At 60.6% G+C, this 13,190-nt stretch overlaps 1 protein-coding gene across 1 annotated transcript; it reads left to right on the forward strand.

The window, feature by feature from the left end:
* Positions 1-1,628: 1,628 nt before the first annotated feature.
* Positions 1,629-11,346, forward strand: PRELP (proline and arginine rich end leucine rich repeat protein). The gene is made up of 3 exons (XM_082069297.1): positions 1,629-1,785; positions 7,268-8,219; positions 9,954-11,346. Exons 2-3 carry the CDS (start codon positions 7,283-7,285, stop codon positions 10,130-10,132), a joined length of 1,116 nt encoding a protein of 371 aa, XP_081925423.1. The 5' UTR covers positions 1,629-1,785; positions 7,268-7,282; the 3' UTR covers positions 10,133-11,346.
* The last annotated feature ends 1,844 nt before the right edge of the window (positions 11,347-13,190 follow it).

The following is a 13,190-nucleotide window of genomic DNA, read 5'->3' on the forward strand; positions in this document are numbered from 1 at the left end:
CAGGTTTGCTCCATGGCCGCCCTCCACCATCCCCTTCGCCCGCAAAAGCGGGGCCAGATTTGGCTCCAGACGTAGAATAAACCCAGCGTGCAGTGCCCAGAGCGGCGTTCGAGGCTGCAGCCTGTTGTGTCTTAAAAGTTAAAAAAGGATGTCTTTGAAGGTGGATTCGAAACTTGGACACCGAAACAAATTCCTGCAGGAAGAAAATTCAACAAAGTCCCTTGGCTGAGAGCAAATCTTATCCTCACCAGACTCGCTGCAGGTTTGGGAGCTGTGTTAGCAGCCCCGCAGGTGGGACAGCACGCTGGTTAAGGTCTAGGATGTGAGACCTTTCCATGCCTGGCATCGCAGAGCGGCTTTTGTGCAAGCAATTGCCCCATTGGGTGCCTCAGTTTCCCCCTTTCACTGCCCAGCTGAGTATCTGTTAGGTAGCAGGAAAAAAAACAACACTAAACACGGATCTGGGGGTTTTTGACTAGTTTTTAAAGCAATTGGCGTGAATCTGCAAACAATATATTCTTTCTCTATTGATTCTGATCCTTCTCCAGCTGGCAAACACACATCTCCAACTGGACCCTTTGTTTAAACGATGTGAAATACCAATGTGGTTTCTCTCCCTTCCTTTTCCTGGCTTGCGCTTGAGCTGCCTGCTGGTTTTCAGGCATCCGAGTGCCCTGGCAGTGGGTGAGCAGCACCACCAGCAATACTCTGGTTTGGGGGCAAGATGAAGGGCACCATGCTGGGAACAGATATATTTAAGGGTTGTGGGGACCCTCCAGCGGGGTCTGGGCTGGGTTTCAAGGAGCCAAAGCAGCTCAGGTTTCCTGGCCCCTGCTGCAGGTTGGCTTGGCTGGAGAGAGGACCCCCTGCCCCCCAAATCCTGCACCCCAGGGATGCCCGGGACCAGGATGCCTGTATGAGGGGGCTCCCCACAGCCACTGTGCCCCTGGGGCTCCTCACTCCCCCCTGAACTTTGTCTGAATATGGAACAGGTCCCAGGCTGCCTGGGAGCTCCTTGGAGCCGAAGTGTCCCCCCTGAGCATCTGAAACCATGGGATGCTCCAGGGGTTCCTTGCCCGTGTCCCCTTTGTGCTTGGCAGTTTTCCAGCCCGAGACCCGGCTGAGGCTCCACGCAAAACCCAGTGGCCCCGTGGATGCGAGGGGGGTGTCTCTTTATTAAGTGTCATCAGGATTTACATTAAAGCTCGGGAGTGAACGAACCCTGCATCACGTTTCATGGCAGGAGCAGAGAGCCCAGCACGGGCTGGCTCCCCTCAGCGGGGCTGGGGGCAGCCACACGTCCCCCTGTGCAGGTGGGGGACCGGGTGGGACAGCCCCGGTGACGAGCTGGTGACACGCGTTGAGCCCCCACGCTCCGCGCCCCACGTCGCTGCAAAGCACCATCCCGCACACCCGCTCCTGCAAACGCGGGGCCGTGGGCAAGGGAAGGGCTCGTTTAAATGTTAGTGAAACTTTGTTTTGGAAGGCGGGCTCGGAGCGGCCCCGCAGCAGCAGCGGGCGCTGGTGGCGCAGCCGGCGGGCCGGCCGGGGTGCGCTTGGCTGCCAGAGAAAGACGCGATTGTTGTCATCGCGGCTCCGGCCCAGCTCTGCCTCCCGCCCCCCGCGCCCCCCCGGCCCCGGCGCCCACGAACAAAACCCCGCGCCCGGCCCGGAGCTCGCGGTGGAGCCGAGAGGAGGAGGAGGAGGAGGAGGAGGAGGAGCCGGAGCCGGCCGGAGAAACTTGTCCTGGGGCTGCTGAGAGCAGGCGGAGGGAGAGGTGCCCAGGTAAGCTGCGGGCAGGTGCTTTCCCCTCCTCGTGTCCCACCCAGGACGCTGCCCTGGTCCACGATGCTCCTGCCCTCTCCAGCCTCTCTCACATGCCAACAGCATCTGCTCTTCCTTTTTTCCCCCCTCTCGTTTTTCCTCTTCTTCAGCAGCCAGAGTCTTTGTTCTTTCCTTTTTCTTTTTGCAAGAGTTTTTCCGAGCGTGGGTCTGGAAGCGGCTGCAAAGTCACAGGAAAGTCCCGTGTGTTGCAGCTCCCGCCAGGCGCTTTCTGCCGTGTCGATGGAGGACCCCCCTGTGCTCACCCCCGGGCTCTCACACGCTCGCAGCCCCACGCACGCTCGGTTCGGGGGGCAGAGCTGGGGGTGCCGGGGGGTGACAGGACAGTCCCTGCCTGGGGAAGCGTGCGAGGAGGGGGGCGCTCAGAGGGGAGCAGACACCCCGCAACCGGGGCTGCTATCAGGGAGCCCCCGGGAGCATCGTCCCCGTCCGTCCCCGCACGGAGCCCCGGCTCCTGCTGTCCCGCTGGCCCTGCAGACGAGCCGGGAAATGGCTGGGGGTCTGGGGGAGCTGCTGCCGTGGGAGGGGGCTGTGCACAGCCCCCACGTGCCGGAGTGGGGAGCAGAGGGGACAGCATCGAGCTGCTTTGGGAGAGAGCAGCCGAACGGCACCTCGGTGCTGCAGGGGTGCTTTCCAGCAAGCTGCTTTTTGTCCCAAAATGTAGGCGGTAAAGCCCCCCTCTCCTGCCCAGCAGGCAGAGCCGTGCCTGGGTCACACAGACCGTTCCCGGGGATGTAACACCAATTTTGCTGCCTCCACCACGGAGATCTGAGCCAGCTCTGCTCCAGGCGGGGGGAGAAGTGCAGCCCCCTCCCTGCATCCCACCATGGGGGTCCTGCTTGGAGCCAGCTCTTTGTTTGCGCTCCAGCAGAGGCAGGAGATGGTGGGAGGAAGCAACAGGGCAGCGATGTTTGCTGAAGTCCTGGGGAAAGGGTTTGTTGCACAGAAGAAACTCATCCCGAACCTGCCCTTCCCTGGCTGAGAGTTTTAGGAAAAGCATCTACAGGGCAGAAAGTGGGAATTCATCTCCTTGGCAGCCGAACGCAAAGCATGTCGCGCACGAGGGCTTGGAAACGTTCCTGGGAGCCCGCGATGATCGCGGCCCTTCCTTATGTGGTGCATCCCGGAGCTGCCCCTGGGACGCGCCCCGTCCTGGGCCAGAACCGCGGGGCGTCCCTGGAGCCACGCGGTGTCCCCGCTGCCCTGGGACAGGGCGAGAGGCCGAGGGTTTGCACCTGGGAAGAGATAAGAGCGCAGCTGTGGGAGGTTTTCTCTGCCCTGGGGATGAGGCAGCAGCAGCTGATAAGGCAGCAGAGCAGTTTCCCACCCTTAGGGAAAGCGGAGCCGGGGGGGCCGGAGGTGTCTGCGTGGGGTGAGCAGCGTGTGCGTGGGGGGCAGGCTCGGGGACCAGCCTGCGGTTGCTTTGGCAACGTTTTCTCCCATGATTTGCTTTTGTCTGTGTCCAGCCAGTTCCAGCGTGTGTGGCAGAGAGGTGTGCGGGTGGGCCGAGCGCGAGCAGCCCTGGGAAGGGTCTGGACACGCAGCGAGGGAGGAGGAGGATTTGCTGACACGGGGAAGGCAGCAGAGAGGTGTTTTCTGCCAGGCCTGCCTTCCCACAGCCCCTGCTGCGGGAGGAGGCTGCTGGAGGCAGCAGTGAACGCAATACGAGGCTTTCGCAATGTGTCTGGTGACTGTGGTACCATGAGGAAACGCTCCTGGCACACGGAGGGATGCAGGAGCCGTGCGTTGCCGTCCCTGTGTCTTGCAGTCCTCAGGCTGAGCGCAAAAGTGTTGCTGGAGAGCCCAGGAGTGTGTCCGAGCTGCTCTCCAGCAGGGTCTCCTGGGACACCCGTCCCCTGTGGGGACACAGCACTGTCCCCACCAGCAGGACCGAGCCCCGCGGCCGCCCTGACCGTGTCCGGCTCCAGCCCCAGCCGAGCAGCGGCTCCGCTTCTCGCTGGGAAAGTGCTGGGAAAGGGCGAGAAGAGACGGTTGTTGCATCAGGGCTCGGCTCCCCGGGGAACCCTGGGGACGCCTGGGTGACAGCATGTCTACCCTCCCTTTCCAGGACAGCCTCGCGCTGGATTTAGCCCTTTTCCACCATTCCCAGCTCTCCAGCGCCGCTGGATAAAGAGCTCCCTGTTTTGGTTACAGCTGATCAGACCCAGGCTGTTGCGGTGGCTGGACACGAGGGAAGCTGATGAGGGAGCTTTGCTGGCTCCTTTTGGTTGTTTTTAGCTTGTTCTGCTCCAACGTGCAGGTTCCCAGGTTGGGTGGGGGCATTTTCCAGCCTGGGGGCTGCAGGGATGGTGGGGATTTGGCGTCCCAGTGGGAAAGCTGTGATGGGAGCAGGCAGGGTTATGGGCAACGTGCTAGAAAGGATCCCTGGTCCAGCCGGCGGGGCTTTGCCCTCTCCTCCCAAAGTTAAAGGTTCCCTTTATCCCTCCCAGCCCCTCCAGAGGAGCGGGGGGGCTCGGATGCACCGGTGATAAGTATCTGGAGGCAGCTGCTGCTCTCTGCTTGTCGAACTGCTGCGAGAGGGGTGGAGAGGGCAGGAGGCACCCAAGGGAGAGCATCAGGACTTCTGCCCGTGATAAATCGCCCCGTGACCTTTCCATAGCTCACTCTTGCCCCAGTGGCTGTGATTTTGCCTGCCCTTGGCAGCGGCGGTGGGGCTGGCAGTGAGCTCCGCTTGGGAGCTGCGGGATGCAGTGCAGATAAACTATTTGGAAAGCAAACACCGGTGGCATTTGGGGCTGGAATTTCCAGCTGTTGCACCGAATTTTTGTCAGTTGTAATGGGATGACTGAGGGAGCAGCTGCCTCTTGGGCTGGCATGTGTTGGGTGCCTTGTTCTTGCACCCAGCCCAGCCCGCAGCTCGGGAGGTGTCAGCGCCGTTTTTGTCCATGAATCGAGCCTGTTCTCCATCCAGGCAGCTGGTTTCCTGAATGCACTCATTGCTTCATGGTTTAACTTTGCTCCAGTTGCGCAGATTCCTTGTGGGTCCCCGGGACCTGGGCCGTCCCGTCCGGCGGGGAGGGGGCGAGAGGCCGAGGCGTTTGCAGAGCAGGGGCTGTGCCGGGGCTCTGGCCGCAGAGCAGCTGCTGCTCGTGCAGAATCGGGGTGTGGGATTTTAAAATCCGGCTTCTTGCATTCACGCCAGTAAACTCAACTGCATGAAACTGGATGGAGAACAGACTGCTGACTGTGTTCGGGCCAGGGAGAGCTGGCTTTGAACCCTCCAGCCTGTTGGAGGCAATTGTGAAGCTTGTGGTGGCCTCGGGCTTGTTGCATCCCTGTTGCGCTGGCTGCAGGGCTGTTGCGGGGACGGCTGGCTGTGAGCTGGCTTCCTGCAGGGCGCTTGGAAGCGGGTCCTGCTCTCCCCGAGTGCTGGGAGCTGCAGCTTTGCAGGGGGAGGCTGGGGGAGCGGCAGCGAGCAGGGTGGTGGCAGCGCTGGCTGCGACGGGCAGAGGGTCTGTGACAGTCCCCATGGGGACGTGCCAGCGGGTTGCAGGTGGTGCAGCGGATAAAAGGGGCTGCATCTGCCTCTCGAGCACTTTCCTTCTGTGCTGACAAATGCCACACGATGCTGCCGCTCTCCAGCCCGAATTTCTGGCTCGCTAACTATCTCTGCTATGTGCCGAGTCCCTAAACATCTGCAGTGTCAAAGCCTCACGCGGAGGGGCTGGTGTAGGCTGTGTGGGGCCAAGGAGAGCTCAGCCGGCTTCTGAGACCAACAGGGTGACAGCCCTGCCCTGTCCCCTCCCTCCCTGTGACATTGCCTGGGGCAGCTGCTGGGTGGCCCAAGCTGAGCATCACTCGGCGGGTGGAGGGAGCTGAGCGCCCGGATCGCAGCGTGTACTGGCTGGAATATCGTGTCCCAGCTGCCTCCTCCCCTCTGCAACGGGCCAAACACAAATCTTGGTCCCCGGCGCTCCCCTGAGCCTTGTGGGTGTTAAAAATCCAGGTCTGAGTTCTGGAGCTGAGGCAAAAATCCCATGGAAGGGTCTGGAACAAGGTGTGGGGAAGAGGCACGTGCGGGGAGGGCCATGGCTGGGAAAGCAGCTGCGGGGCCAGGGACGGGACTGCACGTAGAGCAGCTCCCTGTCACGAATCTGCCCGTTCTCTGCAGCCCGCCGCTGGATCCGAGCTCTTACAGCCCAGAAGCACGTACGTCCCCAAAGGGGACTGAATTGCAGCACTGCCGAGCTCAATATCTGGCAGCATTCGGGCCCCGTTTTTCTTCCCCCCGTTCCTCCCTTCCCCCAGCCAGATGCCAGAGCTCTGATTGAAACCAGCCGGTGTGCGAGGCTTGTAGGGTTAACCAGAGCCAGATGGGAGAGGAGGGAGACAAAAAGGAAAGTAAGAAGCTGGGTCTGGAGCCGGGGGGGGGCCAGAACAGGATCTTTTCTTGGAGAAAGTCGCTTATTGGAGCCCAGGAATGCGTGGGATCAAAGGGAGCCGGGCTAGCGCAGCCCTGGGACTCCTCCGAGCCTCCTCATCTTCCTGCCTGTCTCATCTCTCTCGGTTCTCTTTCCCACCCGGGCTCCTCCATCTGCCTCGCCGCGCATCCAGCTCGGCTCCGTTCCTGCTGGGGTGACAAGCGCTGCCGGGAAAAGGCTGGCGAGCACCCCGGGGTGTCTGCCCGCCGCTCCAGCTGGCCCGGGGGGCGGCGGAGCATCCAAAGCGCCTTCTGCACGGGGCTTTCTAGGGAGCTCATCTGCACCAAGCTGCACCCGCCAGCCTCCAGGGCTGCAGAGCCACCAGCACCAGCCTTGCAGCCAGCCCAGCACCCTGCGGGGGGACCGGAGGTGACAGATCACTGATTTGGGCAGCGCAGGGAGCTGTACAGCCAAACACCTTCGGTATTGCCCGTGCATAATCTTGCAAATGCCCTTTTTATCGCACGGCCTTGAGAATGGGCTGTCCTGCCTTAGAGCCTTGTCCCTGAAGCACAGGACCATCCATCTTTGCTGCCTTGCTAACTGCTGCTGGCCTCCAGATACTGTTGCTCAGCCAATTTCCTACTGCATTATTGATTTTTTTGGCTCAAGTGCAAAATTAAACCTAATCTATCAAGGCCCCTGAAGAGGCAATCCATCCTTCGGGGAGACTGTTGGGACTCCCGGGGGGTCCAGGCTCCGTGAGGGGGTGCTGGGGGTGATGTGTGGGGAAAAAACCCAAACCAAATTAAAAAACTCCAGCCCCCCAGTGGCATAAAGCTGAGCCGGAGACCGGGGGTCTCGGTGACTCGTGCTCTAGAGAGGGGTTGCATTTAAAGATGATTTCCAAGAGGAAGGAGGGAAAATAGCAGGTTGGGGTATATTGCTGCCTGTGGGAGGCTGCAGTGATGGGGGCCGCGGGGGATGATGTGGTACCTAAATCAGGTGCTCCCTGAGCCACCTCTTCTTGTCACCTCCCTCAGGGAAACATCTGGACCATGAAGGTGGCCTTCAGCTTGCTTCTCCCGCTTGTTCTCGTGCTGGTCTCGGAGGTGAGCGGGCAGCGGAGGAAACCCCCCCGGAAACCCACCCGCCCGCCTCCCGAGTTCGTCGAGCCCGTCGAGCCCACGGAGCTGCCCCCGCCGCTGCCGCCGGGTCCCCCCTCCGTCTTCCCCGACTGCCCCCGGGAATGCTACTGTCCCCCGGACTTCCCCTCTGCCCTCTACTGTGACAGCCGCAACCTGCGGAAGGTCCCCATCATCCCGCCGCGCATCCACTACCTCTACCTGCAGAACAACTTCATCGACGACCTCCCGGAGGAGTCCTTCAGGAACGCCACGGGGCTCAAATGGGTCAACCTCGACAACAACCGGATCCGGAAGGTGGACAGGCGAGTCCTGGAGAAGCTGGAAAACCTCATCTTCCTCTACATGGAGAAGAACCAGCTCAAGGAGGTGCCCGCCTTCCTGCCGCCCAACCTGGAGCAGCTGCGGCTGAGCAGGAACCAGATCTCCAAGATCCCTGCTGGGGTCTTCAACAAGCTGGAGAACCTGGTGCTCTTGGACCTGCACCACAACAAGCTGAGCGACGGGGTCTTCAACAAAAACACCTTCAAGGGACTCAAGAACCTCATGCAACTCAACCTCGCCCACAACATCCTGAGGAAAATGCCCCCTGGGGTGCCCAGTGCCATCCACCAGCTCTTCCTGGACAGGAACAACATTGAAGACATCCCCAGTGACTACTTCAAGGAGTTCCCCAACCTGGCGTTCATCCGGCTCAACTACAACCAGATCTCGGACAAGGGGCTGCCCAAGGACTCCTTCAACCTCACCAACTTGCTGGTCCTGCACCTGGCCCACAACAAGCTCACCAACGTGCCTTTCATCAGCCCCAAGCTGGAGCACCTCTACCTGAACAACAACTCCATCGAGAGTGAGTCCAGTGGCCGCCCTGGGGATGGCGGTTTGTTGAAAAATGGCATTTTTCACCCAGGGGGATGTGAACTCTTCAAAGGGGGTTGCAGTGGTGAGATGAACTGGGGCAATTTGTAGCTGAACAAGGACCTGAGGGGGCTGGATTTGCATGCGGGAAAGGTTTAGAATTAGGATTAGGATGACATCTGAGGGGCTGAATTTCCCTGGTGTTGGGCTTTTCTTGTTCCTTGCCATGGGCAGCTCTTCTTCAGGGCCACCTGCCATCTAAATAGTTACTTCCCCAGCAGGGCTCAGAAAGAGGGATATTTTAGAAAGGAGAGTCTGTGCACATATTTTAAGAACAGATGCCAAACACGCAGTCAAGATGGTTCGAAATAACCCGGCTCAGCTCTCAAGCTGAGCCTCGCGGAACAGGGAGAACAAGGCTGGGATGGAGGTTGCCTTGGCAAAGCAACCGGGGCCGGTTCGCACCGTTCCAGGCAAAGCGCTGCGGTTTCTGGGGAGAGGTGAAATGTGTAAACATCGCTGGTGCGCTCGAGAAGAAGACAGAGACCCATTGCTGGTCACCCCAGGGGTTTCTGCTGATAGAGCTCAGCAACCTGCTGTCTGCAGGGGAGCAAGAACGTGGTGCTGCTGGCAGGAACCCTCCGTGTGTGCTGGGACCAACGGGCTGGGATCTGCTCGTTCTGGCTGGGGGTGTGTGGGGGCTGCAGGACCCCCCAGGGCATCACTCACCTGTGGAGACACCACCAGGCTGGACACTGGACCCCACAAGCGGTGGGACACCAGCACTTCTGCACCGCCATGTTCATTGTGCAGGGATGGTGTGAGGCTTTTTGTGCAAGAGAGGGGTGGTAAGATCAGCGGCTCCTGCCCAGACACGGCTCTGAGCGCGAGCCAGGGTGGAGCAGCAGGAAGCTGCTCTGTGCGGGCAAGTCCCCACGGTTTGGTGAGATGTGATGCCAGCGAGAGGGACAAAACCCTCGCAAAGCCTCATCCCTTCTCTCAGGGGCTCAGTTCCCGGGGAGTAAAGATGCAGTGATGAATTTCTGGTTCAAATGCCGGTTAATCTGCATTTTATTTAAACAACATGGAACTGGAGGCACAGTGGACCTTGTGGTGAAGGTGGTGCCTGCTGCCGGTGTCACGCACTGGCACCCAGGTCCTGCTGGGGCTTTCCATGGAGAGATGCTGCCTGACCACGCACATCATGTCCCAGCTTTTCCTTTTGCCCGTTTCACCCAGCTTTTATAAGGTTTCAGTCCCTGGAGTTGGGTAACAACAGAAGACTCGCCAGGTTTATTTTCCATATCGCAGGCCCTGGGGTGAGGAGGAACATGTGGAAATCCAGAAGCGAGCAAGGAGCGAGTTATTGACGTTATCTCCAGTGTAGCGGAGCTGGAGCATGTTTCCTTGGTGGTTTTATTTTTTTGAAGGCTTAGGGCTGGCTCGGCAGGTTTCATGTTTGAAATAATCCCTTTTCTCTCTCGAATGACACTGCATCCCCCCCTGCGCTGCGGCTCAACGCGACCTACTTCATTTCTGAACAACAGCGAGATTTTCCTCTCCCTGGGGCTGCTCTGTCTGCTGGGAGAGGCTGGGAGTTCTCCCCCTCGGGAGCAAAGCAGCCCCGCTTTGGGGTTCAACAGGCAGGGAGGGGGGGCTCTGGCATCCCTCCATCCCTCTCTGCTTGCTCTTTCCTCTAACCCGCATCCCGCCTTTCCTCCTGCAGAAATCAACGGGACGCAGATCTGCCCCACCTCGCTGGTGTCCATCCAGGATTTCTCGCCGTCGGACCTGGACAGCGTGCCCCGGCTGCGCTACCTGCGGCTGGACGGGAACCTCCTCAAGCCCCCCATCCCCTTGGACCTCATGATGTGTTTCCGCCTCCTGCAGTCCGTGGTTTTCTAGCCCTGCCCAGCAGCACAGCTCTCCAGGACTTGGCTTTGCACAGAGACTCGGCCCCTGACACGTGGGACCCTCTTTGCCCCTTCTCCCCCCGCTCACCCCCATCTCCATCCCCTCTCGCGTTCCCCCTTCCCTCCCCTGCAGTGGCTGTGGACGTGGGTGGCATGTGCATCCTTAGGGACCGCTGTCTGCAGGACAGCACCGTGTCACAGCAGCCGTCCCGGGTCGCAGCAGTTCTGTCCCCGTGTCCATGTGTCCCTGTGTCCCTGCCCTCACCCTGGCCAGCCCTGGGGCTGGCTGTCTCTCCCCTTCCACCCGGCAGAGTTTCAGGAGGTTGGATTCGGCTGTAGCCAAATACACCTCTGGATGGAGCTGAGCAGGTTATTGCTCTGGGTGCCTGCACCCGGGGACCCCACGATGTCCCTGGGCAAGAGTCTCCCGTGACGAGGTGGAGCAGGGGTGCTCTGGGGTGCCGGGGGGATGGCCACCCGTGGGGCGCAGGAGCCGTGCGGGAGGGGGCTGGCGCTGGCCAGCGGGACCTGGCCAGAGCCACGGCCCAGGGCCCCTCGTCCCCCTTTTCACATGTATTGCTTCCCTCTCTGATAGCCGTACCTGCATATATAGGGTGTCTGGGTTTAGGGGGCAGTATTAGCTTTTTTCCTTCCTGATCCTCAGGATTTAGATTTAAGGCCAAGCATTAGAGGGGGGAAATAAAATCCGATTGAAATAAGCACTAAAGCAACAAACCAAAGAAATCAGCCATTACCTCCTTTGTGTTCAGCCACCAAAACTGACCCTTCTCTGGGACGGGCACAGGTGGACACCGTGTCCCGCTCCCGGGAACAGGACAGGGATGTTCCCTGCAGCCCGGGGACACATCAGCGAGCCGCACGCTCCCCCCTTCCCGGTGCTGGAAGGTTCATTAAACCCTGTGCTAATTGAGGCTTGTGTTTTAATGATAAAAGTCTCTTCTCCAAATCTTCATTCAGCGGGCTTTGTTGGGTTTGTCAGGTTTTGACCTTAAACCCGGAGACCCTATGTATATATTTATATATAGTATGTATATATACTGGTAGACTGTACAGATATATCTAGAGACATATGTAGTTCTCGACTGATTTCAATTTAATGGTATTTTCACTCCTACTCTCCGCAGCAGTGGAAATAAAATGATTCACAAGGGACCCGGCGCCATGGTCAGACCTGCCTCTCTCTGATCCCTCCTCGTCTTCCTCGCCACGTGGGAGCTGCCGCTTCATTCGGGACCAGGTTTCCTCCATTGGGACCAACCTTCCCAGCAGCGGGAGCTCTATGGGGTGACCCCCCGGGTCCCCGCGGCAGGAGACGGGAGGTTTGGGGGGTTTGGGGTGTGCTGCTGGAAGCGATGCTGGGCGGGGATTGTAGGTGTGACTGCAGCATGGTCGTGGGCAGGTTTATGGAGCTCCTGCCTGTCTTAACGAGCGCCTCTGCTAATTAGGAGAGCCCGACTTTGGCTGGAGCTCCCAGGGCCATGGCTGATGGGTGTTGTCCCCCCGGCAAGCCAGCTGGGAAAAGCCGATGTGTGTTGGGGCAGGTTGCATAAACTCAGGCTGAGCTGTCCCCACGTCACCTTTGTGGTCCCAGAGACGCTGGACAAACGTCCCCAGGGTGAGTTTGTCCCCACGGTGGCAGAGGGGGCTCCAGGGCGTGTGCAGGGGCAGATGGGGGGATGTGTCTCTCCCACCCACGGTGACGAGCCCGGATCCCCAGGGCTGTGGTTGTGCGGGACGCGTGTTTTCACACGAGCAGAGCGGGTGTAGGCAGCCGCTTCTCCTGCCCATCGCCGCAGCTTCGGAAGCCTCCTCTTGCTGCTCCCCCCGTGAATCACGAGTGGCGAGGGAGGACGGCCGTGGGCGCGAGTGCGAACGCGTGGGCTGCGGCGGGGGCTGCACGCTGCCGGGGGACCGCGTGTGTGTGTGCAGGGCAGGCACGGGCAGCGAGCTGCCCTGGAGAAGAAAACCTGCGTATTTGGTGAGGGGACGTGAATCATGCCCTCCTGGGGGTGTGTTCACGCGCTGCCCCCCGGGGAAGTCAGCCCCGTCTCCCGGGGGAGCCGAGCGTTTGCAAAAGCAGGGGCGGCTTGCGGCTTCTCGCCGCAAACAGGTGTCGGTGTGGGGAGCCCCCCCTTGCCGTGTGTGCTGTGGGGCTGCTGGGGTGGGCGTCAGAGGGGCTCCTCAGCACGGTGGGTGCTGGGAGGGGGCCCTGGGCTCTCTGGGAGCAGCAGTTTGGAGCAGGATGAGTTACTGCTCCAATCCTTGCAGCTGGTGACCCCCCCACCTCATGTGTGGGTGCCTGAGCAGGGTCCTCTCCCTGCTGGGAGGGGTTGCACCCACTAGGTGATGCCATGCATGCAGGTGTGCGCTGCTGCTGCCCCTGGGGACAAGGGACAAAGTGGGCACTGGGATGGACAACAGCTATTTCACTAGGGCAGCAAAGCAGCAGCCCCGGGGACCCCTCCAGCCCCAGCCCAGCCCAGGCTTTTGCTTTGCAGCAGTTTCCCCCACGCTGGGCTGCCAGGCAGGAGCTGCCCCCGTCACCCCCCAGGCTGGGGCAGAAGGTGCCATCCGAAGGCCGGGTGCCCTCCAGCCACGCTGGACCAATGTCCCCTGTCCCCAGGGCGAGGGGGACTCGGCAGCTGACCCTGGGCAAGAACCTGCAGCCCCTGCAAGGGGCAGAGGCAGCGGGTCAGCTGTAATGTCCCCCCCAGCTGCCACATCGCCTCCATCACGGTGGCTGCCGAGCTGCCTAATGAGAGGCTTAACGAAGATTAGCGGTGACCCTTTGCTCTGCTCTGTGCTGAGCAGGGCTGGGGCCGCCCCCGCCGGGGAGACACTGGGGCGAGGGGGCGGTGTGTGCACGGGGGGTGTCCGGGTGTCCCCACCTCCCAGCGAGCCCCGGCAGATGGGTGCGACGTCTCGGGTGGGTGAGCGCGTGGGCTCCGATCTGAGTGCGGGAGAGAAGAACGTTTTCACGGCAGTGGGCGGCTGCGTGTGCGTGGGGCTGCTGTGCACACCCTGTCCCC

The sequence above is a fragment of the Streptopelia decaocto genome (assembly GCF_964273445.1).
Source record: "Streptopelia decaocto genome assembly, chromosome: 19".
NCBI classification, from domain to species: domain Eukaryota; kingdom Metazoa; phylum Chordata; class Aves; order Columbiformes; family Columbidae; genus Streptopelia; species Streptopelia decaocto.

What these genes read in the sequence shown, in the direction of transcription:
- PRELP (XM_082069297.1), top strand. Translation starts at nt 7,283, where the DNA reads ATGAAGGTGGCCTTCAGCTTGCTTCTCCCGCTTGTTCTCGTGCTGGTC. An exon ending in GAACAACAACTCCATCGAGA is followed by an intron (nt 8,220 to 9,953) that starts GTGAGTCCAGTG and finishes TTCCTCCTGCAG; the next exon opens with AAATCAACGGGACGCAGATC.